The sequence below is a fragment of the Barbatula barbatula genome (genome assembly GCF_947034865.1).
Source record: "Barbatula barbatula genome assembly, chromosome: 9".
In the NCBI taxonomy this organism is placed as follows: domain Eukaryota; kingdom Metazoa; phylum Chordata; class Actinopteri; order Cypriniformes; family Nemacheilidae; genus Barbatula; species Barbatula barbatula.
Window position 1 is genome coordinate 16,334,676 of NC_136772.1, and position 19,591 is coordinate 16,354,266.

Genomic DNA, 19,591 nt, shown 5'->3' on the forward strand with positions numbered 1-19,591 from the left:
ACAAATTGGTTATTTGCATATAGCCTATGGACCACAGATTAGTCCTGTCCCTTTAAGAAAGTACTCCTAAGTCAGCTTGTTACATATATAAAAGATGCCTTTCAAAAGAATCCGTATCTTCCATTTCAACCTCTCCACAACCATTGTCAAGACCAAATACGTTTTGATTTACTTTACGATCGTATACCTGCACAAACATTGAATAGGCTACAGTCAGAAGCTGGTTTAGAAGGAGAACACTGTTGGTGCGATTATTTAGTATAATTTGGAAAAAGAAGAAATCAAAATAACTATCAATTGTCCTTGGTCTGGAGCTCCCTGCAAGACCCCCAGTGGGGTGAAGAGGATCATGAGAAAGGTTAAAGATAATTTCAGAACTACACGAAGAAACTTGTTAATGAAATCAAGAGAGTTGGTACCACAGTTAGCAAGCTTACCATTGGTAACACGCTATGTCACAATACATTGAATCTTGAAGCACCCGCAAGGTCCTCCTGCCCATGAAGGCCTGCCTGGCCTGTCTGAAGTTTGACAATGAACATCAAATGATTCAGAATAGGCTTTGGAGAAAGTGCTGTGAGACCAAAATTGTGGTAAATCTACTGCTGTATCTCTCATGTTTTGGAACTAATTGTTCTGCTGAAGATCCTGGATGTCTTCTTCAGATAGATGGCATCATGGATTCTAGCAAATATTAACAGATAAAAAAATCAAAACCTTACTGTGCCTGCCAGAAGTCATAATTGGGGCCCTAGGGAAAGGAATCATATGGAAAATGAAGAGGAGAAGCACCAACATGGAGCTGGAACTCTGAAGGGTCTTGAGCAATTCTCTATAAAGAATCTCTTGGTAGGTGTTTTCCAAATTTATTAGGCATTATAGGTGAAGATTTAGAGCTTTTATCTTGGCAAAAATAAGAGGTTGTAAAAGTGGTTGAATAATTATGAGCAATGTGTATTAGAGAAAAACACATTTATTTCATAATGACATCCTACTATTTAAAATTCTTATCCTCCAATGAAAGTAGATTGACACCTGTTTTTGGAAGGAGAGAAATGCCGACTATGACCCCAAGAATACCATCCCTACAGAGAAGCACAGTTTTGGAAACATTATGTTTAAGGGCTTTTTCTCTGCTCGGGTAATAGATGACTTCACCGCATTGAGGGGCTGAGGGACGGGCCCATGTACCGTAAAATTTTGGGCAAGAACCTTCCCTTAACTAGATCACTGAAGATGGTTGTGGATGTGCTTTTAACATGACAAAGACCCAAAACATATTGCTAAGCCAACCAATGAGTGGCTTAAGGAGAAGCACATTAAATGTCCTAGTAGCCAGTCTCTAGATCCTAGTCCTATAAAAACCTGTGAAGGAGGCTAAAACTCCAATTTGCTGAGCGACCACTAAGAAACCTTAAAGATTCACAGAGGAGTGGACTCAAATGTATCCTGTCACGTGTGCGAACCTGGTGACCAACTATCAGAAATGTCTGACCTCTGGGCTTGCCAGCAAGGGTTTCTCCATGAAGTACAAGGTTATGTTTTGCTCTGGGATCAAATACTTATTTCACTGACTGAAATCCAATTCAATTTATAAGCTTTTATAACATTGTTTTCCCCTGATTTCTTAAAATATTATGTCTTTGTAAGCAGGCAAACATACAAAATCAGTAGGGGATCAAATAATTATTTCCTTCACTGTGTATAGAAGTAGACAAAGCACCCTTTTGCAAAAATAGATATCTTATTTTGAGAAAAGTTTATTAACAAATGTGCTCACGCTTGCATATTTCAGGTGGTGGAGTACAGGGCTCGTTGTCAGGCACTGGAGCAGCAGGTGATCAGCGAGGAGAGAGAGCTGAGGGCGAGAGAAGTGAGACAAACAACATTAATCCGTCATATCCTGGCTATCTGTAAGTGTTGCATTGAAAATTTTAATGTTTTTGTGGGTTTCATAGAGATTGTTGCGGGATGAACGCAGTGACACCCTGGAGAGCACCCTCATCAGAGTGGAGGAGGAACAGCAGAGGTGTGGGATGTCAATTGATAGAGCAAAACAGAGCAGACCTGTCAAAAAATACCTCAATTTAACCTTTTATGTCTTCTGAAAATGTATTCTTGTGGCTGAGTTGTGTTTCTTTACTGGAGCAGATGTACAGGGCTCACTGAGGTCAATGTTCTTCTGCGAAGTCAGCTCAGCCAATCAACCGTGGCGAATGATGCCCTGAGAGACGACCTGCGAAAGCTAACAGCTGACTGGTCCAATGCAGTGGAGGAGGTGATGCAAAAAGAAATCGAGTGGCAAAAAGAGAAGGAGGTAAGGTATCTATTTGCACATTATCATGTAGGTCCTAATGATGGTAAGCATGGAGCAAGCAATACCCAGGGATCACACCTACATTAGTAAAATACATTCTTTGCTCAGACATAATGTTGCGCTGTTGTGGTCCAGGCGACCCGAGTTTGAGTCCTGGCTTGTGGTCCTTTTAGCTCAGTTGTATAAGCATCTGCCAAGTAAATATAAATTTGTCTCATATCAATGTAACTTCGTGAAGAAAGGTCTTGGGTCACATACACACTTCAGCATAATACAGTCATTCTATTTTAAACACTGACGTCATGTAAAAAAAAAACTAGCTGCATCATTAATTCACTTTTTTGTTTTTGTTAACACTTTATATCAACAATTATCCACATAAGTGTTATTAGTGTTACCATAGAAATCTCTGAGCAGAAAATCCATTAGTCATCAAGAAAGTACAGCACAACTCGACATGAGCACTGCATTAAATACAAGCATCATTACGAAGACCTGGCAGTGTGTATGTGACTAAACTAGATTACTATCTATTTAGTTGTTGCTTAGCAATAGGTTAGTTTTTCTGAGGGTTGATTTCATTGGTGCATTAGGGAAACATGGACTAATATATTGTCACCAAGCAACTGAGCCATGAAACATTATACATTCGTATCGTTTATTAATGGATGTTTGTGAATAGAAATCTTCAAATTGTTTCATAAAATAAAGTGCAATGAGACCGTAAAATATAAATTTTGTTTTTTCTGGCACTAGAAACAAGAATAGTGTTTTGTCTCCCAGGGCTTTAAAGGGGACTTTGCTCCATGTCAAAGAGTTCCTTGAGTTTCCTCACTGTTTTTGTCCTTTGGCAACTTGATTTTAAAATAAACTCCAAGGTTACGTTGATTGTGCTTTTCCTACGGGAACGCACAGAACTTTAGCCCCAAACATAAATCATGTGAAGGCAATCACAAAGACAACAATTCAGAGCTCCATTTGATAAGCTACAACCTTGTCACGATTTAGTGCATTAAAAGAAGTAACTGAGAGACATTGTTTTATCATGACACAGTAAATACAGATGTAGGTGAGATGTAACAAGGCACAAACATTACTTTATATTTTCTTTTAGATCTACTGACTAGTTTTGCACAATCATGGGTAAAAGTATAATCACGATTAATAGGCCCTTTTCACACATCTTCCGTTCTGCCGCGGAGCAGTGTATCGTTATTTCCACTAGCACCTCAGAATGGAGTTAACCAAGTCCCTTGCACAGCAAGATGAACATCTTTCACACCAATTTTCGCTACGACAAGATCAAAGCTAAATAAAGGATATAAACTCTTCTTTGAACAGTACCTGTTTGATTATGAAGTTGTGTTTTTTTTTGTTTTAGCGCAGGTGCTAGGAAAAGTACTTGAATACTTGTTGTTAAATTCCAGTGCAACGGCAAAACTGAAGTTCTTCTTCTCTTTGTTTGTCGGATGTTATGATACACTGCTTTGCGAAAAGGCGGAAGTTAAGTTACGTCATTGTGAGAAGGGCATATAGGGTTGGGCGTTATAAAGTGAGGCGCATCTTTACACAACGCGGGCTGTCCAGGCTCGAGTCTTTATATCCACCTTTTTCTTGACGTCTCCATGGAGGCTGCCATTACTGGGTATGACTTCCTGTTTGATGCTCCGCACTTCCGTATTTGTTACTATGGTAGAGGACATTTCTGTTAATGGTTAAAAATAAAGTTTCTCGAAAACATTTTGCAGTAAAAGGTTGCCGCAACAGCTATAGAAAGCTCCGAAAACCTTACGAACGAGTGTTACCACGTGACACAACAAGAGCGTAAAGTAAATAACATTTAAAGACAGCTTGATCTTAGCTCTGACTACTGCTTTCTGCACCTCTCAAAAACATCCCAACATTGTTTACTTCGTTATTTACTTTATTGTTATTGCATAGTACATCCCCATTAACCCATGAAGCATACATCCAGGGCTAAGTGACATTACAATAATGTATTATAATATCAAACAAAGTTTAAGTTAATATTACAATTGCGCTTTATTCAAATATACATATTCACATTGGATTACTCAGGAAATAGAAATAAATGCAAGTCTTAAGCATCAGCCCTACACGCTTACGCAAGGCGTAGTGGGTTAGTTTCGCGCATTGTGAAAAAGGTGGATAATGCGGGCTGCGCAGACACACATCGTCTTTATACAAAGCCAGATGCGCAGACATATGTAAAGCCAATGTAAATTATGTCAAGTCAAGTCAGCTTTATTTATATAACGCTTTTGACAATTTTCATTGTTACAATGAAAGCTGTACAAAGAAACATTGACTGTATGTATAACATAATGTAATCACTAACACCTGGTAGGGCATCTTATTGCACACTGACGTGTAAAGATTGTATCGTTTATCGTGTCCTAAATAACATTTTGAATAGGCCAACTTTACGTCAAACTTTGTCAAACTTATCTGGCCTACTGTATTAGATTTTTCTCATAAGTTTAGCATTTTTTATAGTGCTTTGGCTGCTCTTACTTAGGTTGACATATATTTCTGTCTCTGTAATGTACTGTTATTTGTAGTTCTTTCAGTTGTGAGTAGGCTGTGGTGTAGTCTTTTGTAGTACTCTGATTCCTCCCCCAGGCCAACTCACCCGTCCCAGATCGCCAACCCATGAGCACCACCACTCTCACAAATTCAAAGAGTATGCCTCTATATTTAATCAAGAGCATGCTGAAAAATGTATTTCAAGCATGATTTCAATAGCAATAGCAAAAGCAGCTGGGGGGACTTGCTGGTTTTGTTAATCATGTTTAACTCAGCCAGTTAAGCGTTACATATAGCCTTAGATATCAAATCTATACAATCCCTAAAGGACAGGTTTTACTGTCAAAAGGATACGATTTTCAAGTTAAAATCTTTCTGTAATAGGCCCCCTGATGTGCAATATATTTCTGTTGAGCTACACAAAATACAAAATGGCTTTAAGGTAATAATTAAAAAAATAAATAAATCTAATTTCCAACATCAGGGCAATGAGAAAAAAGTTTAAATGGACTTGAGATGTTGAAAATCTGCCTGAAAAAGTCTATATTGTCTCGATGCACAGCGAGGAGAAGAATTTAAGTGGCCAAAGACTCTTTAAAGAGCACAGATGGAAAATTGCAGTAATCAGTTGAATTTTGAGGTCAGAAAGCATATGATAAAAATAAAGGGAAACTGCACCTCCATCACCACAAGTTGTTTCAAAGCCTTCACCGTATCGTTTATTCTTTTTAGACATTTGCAGGTGGATATTAATTTAATCTCTCCAAAAAAAGCTTTTTTAGAGCTTGATCGGCTATTTTAGAAGTCAAATCTAGCCATTCTATTCTTGAGGCTTTTGCACCTTGTTGTGAATCCTCTGTATTTTTCCTTGTATTCTCTTTTTATAGTACATTTTTTATTGTCAAATATTGAAATAAATTCCTCTTGGAGAGTGTTCTTCACTTGTCTGGACGTTTTGAAGGTGTTTGTCTTTATCATGGAGATGATAATGTCATCATCAACCAGGTTTATTTCATATGGACGCTCAGGATTCTTTTGCTGCTGAGCTCAACGTTTTTTTTTTTTTAATGTACCAAATTGTTGATTTGGCCACTCTTAATGTTCATGGTATCTTTCTGATGAATTTGTTGTGTTGTTGAAATCTAACTATGGTCTGCCTCACTTGCGTGGAGATCTCCCTGAATCGCATGATGTGGGTTCACAGCAACAGCTTCCAAATGCAAACACCGAATCAACACCTGACATGCTTCATTTATGAAGAAATTATTTAAGCAAAAACCTGTGACTAAAACAGCTTTTGATTTCAACTGTCCAATTACATTTGGTCTCTTGAAAAGTGGGGAGTTTCATATTAAAGAGCTGTAATTTCTAAATCCGTCAGCTAAACTGGATGTAAATACACTCTAAATAAAGCAGAGAGTATGTACTTTAAGACAAAATTTATTATAAAACTGTAACTCGAATACATTTTGATAAACAGCTAAAATAACAAAATATGTGCTTCTGTCCAAATATATATGGGCCTAACTGTATATTATATAAACACAAGCTTTTATTTTAGAAGCGATTAATTGCGATTAATCAATTTGACAGCCTAAACATTTGTCACCTTGGAATTTCTAAGGTTCTATCTGACATTTTTTCAATATCGCGTTATTCACATTATCAAATATTCTTATTTTGAGACGACCTGTCATCCTTCAGTGACATTTTTCTTTACGTTGTGTACATTTGGGAACTTTATTTAGAAAACAAAAAAAGTTTCCTCTACAAAATAGCGTGAAGAAACTTTGAAGCTCAATATCTCAAAACTGCTCCTAATGCAGACACCTTCTAATTCCTGGCGATGATTTTTATATATTTTATTGATGCTTATTTTCAAAGCGACTTTCTGTGAATTAATGGTATACTTTTTTTAATCATTGTGTTACTACTATCTACAGGAACTCAATGAGAAGAGTAACAGAGTTTCTCTCTGGTGTAGCCTGTTTGTTAATAGAAACTGTCGATATAGTCTCTGACAGGTCACATAGGAAAAGAGCAGACCAGGCTGATGACTCTCTGGGGACGTGTGGTCACACTCAAACGCCAGTGTCACTCTCTAAAGACTGCTACTGACAAGTGAGTATATGCAAATTTATGGCAAAATATAAATGTAACTGTGTCATAGAAATGACATCATTCTCAATGAAATACACATTTTTCCAGTAAGAGTGTTGGCCATGGGTTGTGTTCTGCAGGGATCTGTGGGAGCTGAGAGCTGAAGTTTCTCGTGTCTCGTCTTCTATGCTCTTTGTGTGGACTTCTGCTCAGTCGGCCCTCACCCTACCCCCCATTTCCGCCGCAGCACATCCACTCTCCTCCACACAGGGACCGCTCTCACTAGATGATCTGGAACATGATCGGTCAAATGAATTAAAAGTAGACCTCCAGTCAGAGACCCTGGAACTCAGGAACAGGTATGAGGATCAGGGCTGGGTGATAAAGCTCAAATGTGTGATTTATGTATTTGCTTTAAATGGCCAAAAGGGTATTTTTCAATCAGGAAAGTATCATTTTAATCAAACAGCCATTATTCCTGAGTAGATTCTACCTTTTAGATGCAAGATTTAAAAGACACTATTTGTTTCCATTTGTATGGGCCATTATAAAAAATAGTAATATCAATGATTCTGACAACAATAAAAAACGTGTGACCCTGGACAATTTTTCAAAATTGAGATTTATACATCATTTAAAAAGCTGAATAAATAAGCTTTCCATTGATGTATGGTTTAATATGACAATATTTGGCCGAGATACAACTGTTTAAAACTCTGGAATCTGAAGGTACAAAAAAATCCTAATATTGAGAAATAGCCTTTGAAGTTGTTAATTAGAGACGCTGTAGCAGGCCGTTGCTTAGAAGAATAAGGTTTCTTTTAACGCTCTCTATTGGCTTACCACTGTTATGACGTTGTGGAAACTAGATGAAGCCAAAAGCAGAAATTTTAAGCTTTACATAGATACCATACTTGAGAGGGTAATTCTCAAAGAGCGGGCAGCAGCAAGGGAAGTTTGTAGGCGTGTTTTTTGGCCATTTTTGTTAGCTATTTTGCTTCATCCACTCACAAAAATAAAGTTTTTATATATTTACAGTGGGAAATGTACAAAACATCATAATCATAAACATAATCATCATGAATATTGTGCATTGATGATGTATTGTTTTTTTCCAGAATCACAGAGCTAAATATGACCGTAAAAGCTCATGAATCTGAAAGAGAGAAGCAAGAGGCAGAGATGGAGAGAAGACACAGACAGGAGATGGAGAGAGAGAGAGAGCAAGAGAGTAACTGGGAGAAACGGATAGAACTTGAGAGAAATTTTGAATCTGTCAGGCATGCTGTCAGGACACTGGTAAGTCTGTGTGGAAACAGGAAATGGTAGATACACCACCTATTGATTATTTTAATGATCTTTGGTCTTGTTCTCTTGTAACTTATGGTCAGTGGAGGGTTGTGAACTCTCAGCAGAAGAGCGGAACAGACTCTCTGTCTGTAGATGATGTTTCCATTGAAGGACTGCCTAGTGTCCTCTCGACCATCGCTAATGCTGAGACTGCCCTACAATGGAGACAACAGGAAGTGCAGGTTGGTGAATGTAAAATGTATTTTCTTTCTGAATTAGGGGTGGGTAGGATAAACAAAAAACATTTCACAATAAAACAAAACGCAATATAGATATAAAGAAAGTAGGGCTAGGTACGTTAACACGTTATTATTACGTTAACACATTAATTAACATCCACAATCATTTTATCGTGTATTAAAGGTCAAGTCAGTAATATCTAGTGGCAAGGATGCAAATTGCAACCAACCACTCCCCTCTACCCCTCCCTTTCGAAACACTTCGACAGCTGACAGAACATGGCGAATTACATGCAAGGGACCCTCTGTGTATGTAGATAGAAATAGCTCATTCTATGGTAATTAAAACAAAAAACTTTATTGGGTAAGCTCTTATACACCTCTAAAGACATAGCCATGTATATTATATTACATTTCTATCAATAGATCAACCCAAAAATTACACACTGGACCTTTAACACTGTTCTTTTTTTTATTCCTATTTTATTTCGAAAGTCCTTTGCTCACTGGCTCTGAAACTTACAGAAAAACCATGGGTCACAGAAGGGGTGGAATGTTGATTGGTACTTGCTTGGGATGGGCGTCACCACGCGTCTCAACTAATGAGAGCATTTGGGTTTGGCCTAATGATGGGTGAACAATCGCGTTCCACGCTCTGTATTACTCGCGGGAAAAGTTTGTTGATTTCGTGTGTGTGATGCAATCTGACAATTATTTTCAACCGTCGGAAGACATGTTCGTGTCAATCTACAAAACGGCAATGATAACGAATTGTGTTGCATGTGTTGTATGCCGTGTTACGCCCCTTTCAGACCTGCAGAAACCCGATCTCATTCATTTCAGGAGAGCTGCCGACTTCCCACGACATGCGCGACAGTGACCGTTGGTCACAGGAAGTGGGCATATCCAGTGACGGGAGTCAAGCTACAAAAGTTGGTTTGGTCATATGCAAATGATGAACTACTTTCGCGAGCGACTACCAATAGGAGTAAAGTAGTGGTACTCATGTCATCCGTCTCGCGTCAGTTACTGGAGGGTTCGTTCAAACTGTTACTAGGACAACCAAAGCTAGGAATGCCTTCAAACGATCTCATAGCAAGAGACAAGCAACATACAGTGACAAAGTCACCGTAGGCTCCCATCGAGAGGCCAAAGGTGCAGAGCCCACAGCGCTGGCTGGAGGTGCCAGATCGTGTTGCCTGCCTGAGAGAGGTGGTCCCGTCTCAGGGGACCCAAGACTGGTTCTGCCACAGTGGGGCTAAGAACTACACCGTGTGCGCCTGTTCTCTGATCCTCCTGATCATCTGCTGTATGAGAGCGATCAGGAGAAAAGCATAGAGGAGCCGGTTGGGCCAATTGTAGGCCAAGACGTCCCTGCCCTTCGAAAAATAAGTCCCTGCCCTTCCTCAACAGTCTTGAGAAGCAGCCTCCCTGGTGATTTATGTAGGATACTACCATCATGCTGTCTGATCGGACTAAGACGTGGCGGTCCCGTATGACCGGCAGGAAGTAGTGAAAGGCCAGTCATACCGCCTGCATCTCCAGACAGTTGATGTGCAGGCTTCTTTCCAGATACGACCAGTGGCCGAAGGCTGGCTCGCCATCGCACAGAGCCCCCCAACCTGTGTTGGAGGCGTCTTTAGTGACCACCTTCCATCTACATGTGGTGCCTAGGGGCACACCCTGCTCCAGCCAAAGGGGATCCTTCCATGGGGCTAGGGCAGTTACGCAGACTTGGTCCACCAAAACGCGTAGGCGTCCGAGATGCCAAGCATCTGGCGGAACTCCCAAGTGGCTGCGAGCAGGTCCACACCCGGCATGGGTTCGCTGTGCTCCATAAACGGTATGGGGGCGGGGTCAGATTCTGAGCCTGACAGCTCCTCCGTGTCTGGAGCCCCTGGCGACATGCTGTCGTCTTCCTCGAGTTCGTTTCCTCCACCGAATAAAATCATGCCACTGGCGGCTGCCAGTGGAGGCTGATCAGGCTGGTAGAAATGAACCGACAAAATGTCTCTGTGGAGAAGACGAGGCACGTCGAGTGGACTTGAGCTTGCACTTCCCCGGGCTTAGTTCCTCTACCCCGCTGCTTCATCCGCACAGAGTCCTGTGAGGAATCGAGAGGCGGATTCGCTCTCTGAAATGAAAGATATCCACGAGCGCAGAGAGGACATAGTCTTATGCTCTTGCAATGAGGGCATTCCGTCTCTCTGAGTGCGTCTTCAGTGTGGGAAGGTCCCAAGCATGAGACGCAGTCGTCGTGCATAATAGAGGCTCTAGGTTTTTCTATCGAACTATTTTGATGAAAATGCGCATTAAAAAGCCTAAATGGAAACGGATATGCAAAAATAATCTCATCATTTTGCATGCCTGCGCGTTAAGGTGATGGAAACAGTTTATTGTCATAATGATGATGTTGTTATAATTTGTGCTTGTAAACAAATACAACACCACCATCAACATGTGTGTAGAATTCAGAAGTTAAACGGTAAACGTAAATTACACCTACGGGTGTAGGTGGAGGCTGCCATGTATAACGTTTATTAAGATAACTATAATTCATCAGTTCTTCTGCATCTTCGCAGAATTTGTCCAGCAACACAAATATCTCTCTCCCTCACAACAAGTTCCCTTCAATATATAATGCAAACATGCGACGCTAATAAATATATATGCAGAATATTTATAAATTAACAGATTGACAAAACGGTGTCAATATGCTGCATAGTTTGGTTCAGTTGGTGAGGCGCAGCGCTCCTCAAATAAGTTAAAGGAAAGGAGATGACAGGGCGCATCCTGTAAGTTTTTGTTAAGTGTGTACACAACTAAAGGTTTACTTTGCAGTATCTAATGACGTACTCATAGTCATATCTGTTTGACCTTAAATCATCAAAGAGTTGTCGTTATTATGCCGTTATAAAAGTTCAAGCGATTTCGCCGCCGAATGTTTTTCATTAGTGATTGAGGACGAGAGGGATTTGCCAAATGAGGTGCTGGATCGGATTTCGGAGGTGCCAGATCTGGCTTGTTCCAGCACAAATTAAGTCCTGCATATATTTTATATAGAGCATAGTGTTGGTGTAGGATGCCACAAACATTTGCAATTTTTAAAGGGTGCTATGATGGGAAAAAGGTTGGGAAATTCTGTTCTTTTTTATCAATTTTGAATTCATTTGTGTTTCTATACATATTTTTGTTTAATTTGGCACCATAAATAAGTTTCTTATTTTACAGACTAAAGGGAACTACTTTGACCTGTATGTGGTTTATTTTGATGCGTGCTTCTTTTATTAGGATGCTCAGATAAGCATGCGAAGACTGGGAGCAGAGAAAGAAACTCTGGAACAAAAATTGGCACAGTTGGAGAGGGAGAGGGAGGAGCTTCAGGAACAGACCAATCAGGGAGCACTGGACACTAAACACACTCAGGAACTACTAAACAGGTGATGGATGCTTTATTACTTTAACATTAACGACAAATAGCCCATAATATTACTGCATTGGTCCTAATCCTTGTACTGGGCAGTGACAGTCAATAATTTGGTGCTATAGGGTTGTATCTGTAAGCCAATCAGCAATTTGAATGCACACAAGAGGACCAATCCGGATCAGCTGTCTTTGTAATGTGACCGGATTCCTCAGTGACAGTGGGAAATATCTGAGGAAACCGTGCAACACTAAACAATGTTAAAAAGAAACCTAAAGGTTGGCTCTTTTCTTAATACTCTTGTCAAGGAGAGCAGCTCAAACTACAGTATTTTGTAGTTTTAGTTTTTTTTGGGAGTTTATTGTTATAAACGCAACACTAGCCTGGAGCCCTAGCTTCCTAATTTCTGTGTTTACAAACACTAGAGTTGAGCCGGATACTCGGCTGAAACGAGTATCCGGTACGGATAAAGCATATTTGCCGAGTACAAGTATTATACGAGTAATACGAGTCAATATCTGTGCTCGGATGGAATAAAAATCCTCATTGGGTAGCTGACTGTGTCTGCGTTCTGTGATAGGCTAGTCACAGCGCCCCTCCCTTACACATACAGATTTGCTGTGTCCCGCTCTGCTCACTCAGTGTTGCCAACTTAGCGCCTTTGTCGCTATATTTAGCGAGTATTCAGACCCCTCTAGCGACACATTTTTAAAAAAGCGACTAGCGACAAATCTAACGACTTTTTCTGATGTTATTGGAGACTTTTGGAGACTCTGACGTGAAAGCACATATCGTTCTTAATCTTCACAACGAGCAGCGGGTCCTGCCGAGAGCCGCATGCCCGCACCAAAGCACTCACAGGCGGCTCAGTCCTCGCGAAGCAGCCCCTCCCCCGGCTGCAGTCAGAGCAGGAGATGTTCACCCCTCCCCGTCCAGACTGCAAATGATCGCGCGCATGCGCAGAAAGCCGCCGCTGGCTGAATTCAGCTTGAGATATAAAATGTTCTTTGTCTAAAATAATTAAATCACCGCAGAAAAATAAATCCTCTCAGCTCACTCACTCACACACAGAACGCTGAGAAGAGAACAGCTCTCTTTCTCTCTCTGTCTCTCCCTCAGTCACTCAGGTTCGCGGGTCTTTTCCGTTAACGTTTAGGGTTTCTTCAGCTTCAGGTTTGTTTTTTATTTCGTTTTTTTTGCAGTACTTATTAACCAGTAGAGTTCTGGTAAACGTGGGGTTTGTTCAGACGTGGTGCTTGGTAGAACGCGACTAGCGTTGCGTCTCTGCCTGTCTGAGATTTTTTTTTCTTTTTTTAACCGTCTGCTGGCTCCAACCAGTTTTTTGACTTCATGTATAAAACTATAATATTTCAAATTAATTAGCTACACACACACTCTCTCTCTCCCTCCCTCCGCTGGTCATCTAATTTTTTTTTTAACGTCTGCTGGCTCTAACCAGTTTTTTTACTTCAGGCACTGAGTGTCTGACACTTTCTTGCTGTGTTTTATTAAAAAAAATAAAGGTGGTTGTGGTATAAATAATATTACAAATTAAGCTACACACACACACACACACACACAGTGATCAGTGATACAGAATAATGAGTGATACAGAGAGTACTTCGGCTGACACTGCACCACCAGTCAGAGTTTGCTTAACCTTGCAGGACAGTGAGGGTCAAATCAGTGACAATGAAAACAGTGGCAGTAGCACCCACCTTTCCCCCACTGAGACCAATATTGCATCTGGGGATGGAGGTCCTCCTCCACCAAAGACCAAGAGGAATTCTGCAGTATGGAACTCTTTCACTGTTTCTGAAAATGATCACTCCAAAGCCATTTGCAAGCTTTGCAAGTCCAAGCTTAGCAGAGGTAGAGATGCAAAACATTACAACACAACATCTCTACATAACCATCTGCTATATGTTCATCACATGAAAAAGCCCACTGTATCAGCCACCTCCTTCTCTCCTCTTCCTTCTCGGGTCACTGGTGTTCAGCTGGGTGCTGCTAAGGGCTCACATTCATCTTCCTCTTCACCAATATTCACTGCATTTGCAGCAAAGCAGCCATTCTCAGGAAACCATCCCCGGTCAAAACAAATTACAGAGATTATTGGTAAAATGATCTGCACTGATCTTGAACCTTTCTCTGTGGTGGAGAGGAAAGGCTTCAAGACACTTGTTGGCTTTTTAGAGCCCAAGTATAAGATCCCATCGAGGCACTATTTCAGTCGAACTGTAGTGCCTGAGCTGTATGAGGCAATGAGAGGAGAGTTGGTCCAGTCACTTAAGGCAGCTGAAGGAGGTGTCATCAACCTCACTACAGATCTCTGGACCAGCAATCACAACGCACATGCATATCTCTGTCTTACTGGGCACTGGTGTGAACGTGTAGGGGAAGCTTCAGTACAGAGGAAAGCAGGGCTGCTAAATGTTGGTGTGCTGGACATTGAGCACACATCAAACAACATTCTGTGCTGCCTTAAGGAAAAGATGAGAGAGTGGGAAGAGTCTGTTGGTCAGTCTGTCACAATACGGTTTGTTGTTTCAGATAATGCAGCGAACATGGTAAAAGCTTTGACTGAATATGGGCACATCCGTTGCGTGTCTCATACGCTTCACTTGGTGGTGATCAAAGCACTGGAGAAGGACAGGGTTGTGACATCCCTTCTCTCCAAAGCCAGGAGCATATCTGGCCATGTTCATCGCTCAAGCAAAGCCAGCAACAGACTACATGAGCTGCAAACACAGTTGAACCTCCCCCAGCACACGCTTATAACAGATATAAAAACAAGGTGGAACTATACGTTCTACATGCTCCAGCGGCTGGTGGAGCAGCGGAGGGCTGTGCAGATTATGACACAGGAGACGAACATGGGTAAAGCTCCAACAATCATCTATCCAAATGAGTGGGGGTTAGCATCAGACATGCTCACTGTTCTTAGTCCTTTTGAGGAGGTCACACGGGCGCTCTCAAAACACAGCGCCTCCATCTCTGAGGTCATCCCCCTCCTGCATGGCCTGTGCTCCATCATCAGGTCACTGCATGCTGGTGAGGAATCTGAGGATGTATCTGATCAGTTCATGGCTGTTGATGATGATCAGGATGACACAGTGGGGCTGGGCCAAGATGTTGCGGCTGAGTCCAGGGAAGGGTTAGGCACAGCAGCAAGGAAACTGGCAGCCAATCTGAGCAAAGAACTAGAATGGCGTTTCGAACCAATTTTTGCAAACTCCACATTTCTGCTTGCCACTCTACTTGACCCCAGATATAAGGCCAGCTGTTTTCCAAACAATGTTGATGTGGAGGCACTGAAGAGGACATTACTCCTCAGGATGGAGCTCTGTGACCCTGTGGCTACACCTGCAAGAAACACAGAAGAGACACCTGCCACCAGCAGCACTTCAGTCTTGTCTTTCCTGCAGAAAAAGAAATTGGCTATTCCAATGAGGACACATTTACCATCAGGTGATGTGGAGGCCTACCTGGCAGATGGGGACATCAGCCTTACAGATGACCCAGTGAAATACTGGTCAGGCAAGCTTCAGTGCTGGCCCAATCTTACACGCTTTGCCCTGCAGTATCTCAGTTGTCCACCTACAAGTGTCCAGTCTGAGCGTGTTTTTAGCACAGCTGGAAATGTGGTCAGTCCAAAGCGTGCAAACTTAGACCCTAGCCATGTGGAACAACTGGTCTTCATTAAAGTCAATGCAGATCTTAAAAACAGCGTCGGACTATTTGATCCTTAGAACACACAGTCCCCTCAGCCCCCCTCTCACTCTTTCTCTCTCTCTGTCTCTCTCTAACTCACACACACACACACACACACACCTGGTGTAAAAAAAAAAAAAAAGTAACCAAAAAAAAACACTGATCATAAAAAAATTAAAAGTTAAAAAAAGAAAGTTATGTTTAGATGAAAACTCTTGTTCATTACATTTTTCTTCATAATTGCAACCACATGTGTTGTATTAATTGTTGCAAAACTTGTTCTGTATATAGTTCGTTTGTTATCGTGATCAAAACCATTGATCTGAAGCTCAATGCTGATGCTGTCATGTAAATAGTTTTCTAATCAGCAATAAATATAACAATTTCTGATCAACCCATAGCAATTGCATGATTAAAAATAACATACTGGTTAAAGCCCCGCCCCTTTCAAGACAACCCGACCACTTCCGGGTTAAACCCCGCCCACTTCCAGGTTAGGCCCCGCCCAGTCCGAGTACAGATACAGATAATTCATATGGTTAACAGATACAGATACAGATACAGATAATGCTGTACTCGCTCATCCCTAACAAACACTCTTATAATGCGATTAATGCCTTGAAATATTTTTTTTAAATAATAAGCCAAATAGTAAACAATGTCAACATTCTTATTCACTAAAATCAACATTATCATGTTATTTCAGCCATACTCATCTCTGTACCACCTTCTGTGGATAAAACATTTAGTTACAACAATTAGCACAGCCTTTTATGCATTGCTTGTACGAGAAAGAAGCGTCATATAATATTTCAACATGAAATAATTGTCATAAAAATTATTACAACACTAATTGCATGTTTTTACACAAAATATAGGTACATTTTTACATTGTTTAAAAATAGATTGCTTTAGTGAATGTTTTATAGATAGATAGAACCTTATAATTCTAACTGTATCTACACCGGATGCGACCAGAATTAGAGGGTCCTATCTGCGTTTGACCTGTTCCAAAAATCCCCATTTACAAATTTCAGAATATCAAATATTAATATTGTACATTTAGAATGAGTTAAAGGGATACTTCACCCAATAATGAAAATTCTGTCGTCATTTACTCACCTTCGGGTTGCTCCAAATCCATATGAATTTATTTGATCTGATGAACACGGAGAAAGATATTTGAAACGTGCTACTTGTGTTTTGGTCCGCCGCCTTTGTTGCGCATCAGCCTCTGATTTCCTATTTGAACAAATGAGGGGTCTACATAGATGTCAGAGTCTTCCGTTTAATATGGATATCATGTGGATAGACAGAGTTTACAGAATGTTTAACTATCCAAGCTTTTATGTCACGTTGCTGATGCAGCACGTTGATGGGAGACATTGGAGGCGGAGATTTTACTTTTAAAACCACGAAAAGAGGTATTTTGTAGAAAACATAACCTGCCGAAAAAGATTGTAGCATTTGTGGCTAAGTGTAATAGTGGTATGCAGTTATTAGCTTAGATATTCGATGGATATGTTGTTTGTTTACAAATATAAATTTCATACATCATAATTCATTTTATGTTGCATTCGATCTGTGCTAAAATATCAATAAATCCAACTAAAGGTCTATATTCTGTACATACATTCTGTAACTTGAACATGTTGAACATGTTGAGTCAGTTGTGGTCTAATGGTTAGAGCGTTGGGCTTGTGATCAGAAGGTTGCCGGTTCTAATCTCAGTGCCAGCAGGTCATGACTGAAGGGCCCTTGAGCAAGGCACCTTACCCCTGATTGCTCTGCAGTAATGTGTCACTGTATAAAAACTACTTGTAAGTCGCTTTGGATAAAAGCGTCTGCCAAATGAATAAATGTAAATGTAAATGTAAATGTAACATATTTGAGCGTCATGACAAGTGTTCATGTTCATGACATTAACATAAATTATTTAAAAGGACTATGACATGGGGATATGATGAATTTCAGCCTAATCAAGTTATTTTATGTATGAAAAATGCCAAAATGGTGCACTTCTCCAGAAACTAGGGACTTCAAGCTTTCAAACGATACCACTTATAATAGTTAGAGTTACAGAAATGCATGTAAACATTAAGGGAATACTTATATGTTGTAATTTTAGGATCCGCCGGCAGGTCCACAGAGTTTAAGGGTCTCTTTCTTTTTCACGAATGAAAGAGATTTGTTACTTATAATATATATTTTTTTAAGCTCAATATCTCAAAATCTCTCAGAACGCAGATAGAACCTTATAGTTCCAAGTCGACAAAGTGTAACATGCTGGGGCTCCCGGGACCACAATTAAGATCATCACGGTCTAATCTACAAATACATTTTGTGTGAAAGTGAGAGAGAGATGGTGGCCAGTTTACGCAGTCAGGTGGAAGAGGCTGAGAAAATCATGGAAGGACTGAGGAAAGAAAACGAACATATGAGACGACAGAGAGAGAGAGAAGAGGAAGAGAAAATCCAGATGGAGAGAGAGAGACAGAAACGGTACGTTTGATCTAGCAGACATGTTTGTAGCATAAGAGGTTGTTTTTCCATCAGTTATTTTGTAGGTATTATCAATTATAAAGTTATTTGTTATTGTGGGTTCAGAGTGGAGGCAGAGATGCTGGAGGTCACTCAGCTGTGTGAGAGAGAGACACGCAGTCGTCTGGGGTTGCACAGTCTGCAGGGGGCACTAGAGAGAGAGAAGTTGGACAGAAAACTAGCCGAGCAGGAGGCGACCGAGACAAAAGATTCTTTACTTAAGGTAAATGCATAAAATGACAGTGGAGTGAGGTTTAATATAAAGCCAAAGTATGTTTCACAGTTACCATCTCAAACAGGTTGCTGTTTTTGGCATGATGAAATTCTCGAGTTACCTCAGAATTTATCAAAACATACCACCTGTAATTCACAAGAAAGTGAACGCACCTACTTTAAATGATCTTAACATTAAAATAAATCAAACAACACAATGACAGAAATGTAGCGATTTCATATCTGAGAAGTTTGTTTATATTGATTAATTCATGCGTATGTTCCTTGAATTCACCCATGAATTGTATTCATCCCCTTAATTTCTTTTTCATTGTCCCTCTGTTCTCTCCAGGCCCGAGAGTCATTATTGGGCCTGTCCTCCAGTCAAGCCCAGCTGAAGAGAGAGCTGGCAGAAGGTCGAGAAGCCCTGGAGAGAATGGGCACTTTAAATGAAGCCCTTGCCAAGGACAAGAGAGAACTCTGTGTTCGTGCTCTGCAGGTCTGTCAGGCGGGTTTAGCCCATCTTTAGCATAGATCACTTATACTGCCTGGGGATGTGAGCAAATCCCTGCAAGCTGTCATAGTCCTCTTACCTTTAATTACGTGATCCAACGCCAGATTGAGTTGCTGGTAGTGCCAGGTTTGGGTTGGAGGGATGAAAGGTGTGATTTTTGTCTTCCTGACCTCTCAGCTGGAGACGGAGGTGGCAGAAGCCCAAGCCCAGATCCAGGCATTTGGCTCTGAGATGGCGAGTTTACGCAGGGAACTGAAGACAGCGTCTCTGGAGGCCAATGATTTAAGGTGCTACATTGTTTTACCATTGAGCTGTTTTAGGATTTCATAACAGACAGCTGATATAAAGATTATTGATATATTCTAAACATGGTATCGAAAGAAGTCTTAGCTTAGAAACATTCCATGAAATAGTTGAAAGGCTGCTTGCACAAAGAATCTGCCTGACAACAGTGGCAGTTTGGTTAAAATGGTCTCTCTCTTCAAAATAAAATGTATAAATATTGAAATTATACTATTTTGCTAGCTATGTGCAGCTCATTTCATTTATAGTCAAATACACAAGTACGATGAAAAACTTTCTCCAACAAAGTAGGTACACCTATACAATCTATTTTGATAATGATTTATTGCACAAAAAATAGATAACTTGATCAATCTAACCAATAATTTGTAGCAATAATTGTGTTATTT

General features: G+C 40.5%; 1 protein-coding gene across 2 annotated transcripts in view; it reads left to right on the plus strand.

Annotated features, from left to right (window-relative positions):
• Positions 1-19,591, plus strand: part of LOC306898828 (uncharacterized protein) — a 33,361-nt gene that overhangs the window by 1,435 nt on the left and 12,335 nt on the right. For both annotated transcript variants that reach the window (XM_079464653.1, XM_079464652.1), the window contains exons 4-15: positions 1,796-1,873; positions 1,959-2,029; positions 2,152-2,317; positions 6,879-6,985; positions 7,105-7,323; positions 8,083-8,263; positions 8,356-8,496; positions 11,785-11,933; positions 17,984-18,133; positions 18,239-18,395; positions 18,738-18,884; positions 19,077-19,186. In XM_079464653.1, the coding sequence (XP_079320779.1) occupies positions 1,796-1,873; positions 1,959-2,029; positions 2,152-2,317; positions 6,879-6,985; positions 7,105-7,323; positions 8,083-8,263; positions 8,356-8,496; positions 11,785-11,933; positions 17,984-18,133; positions 18,239-18,395; positions 18,738-18,884; positions 19,077-19,186 (1,676 nt within the window). The remainder of the gene's footprint in view (positions 1-1,795; positions 1,874-1,958; positions 2,030-2,151; positions 2,318-6,878; positions 6,986-7,104; positions 7,324-8,082; positions 8,264-8,355; positions 8,497-11,784; positions 11,934-17,983; positions 18,134-18,238; positions 18,396-18,737; positions 18,885-19,076; positions 19,187-19,591) is intronic.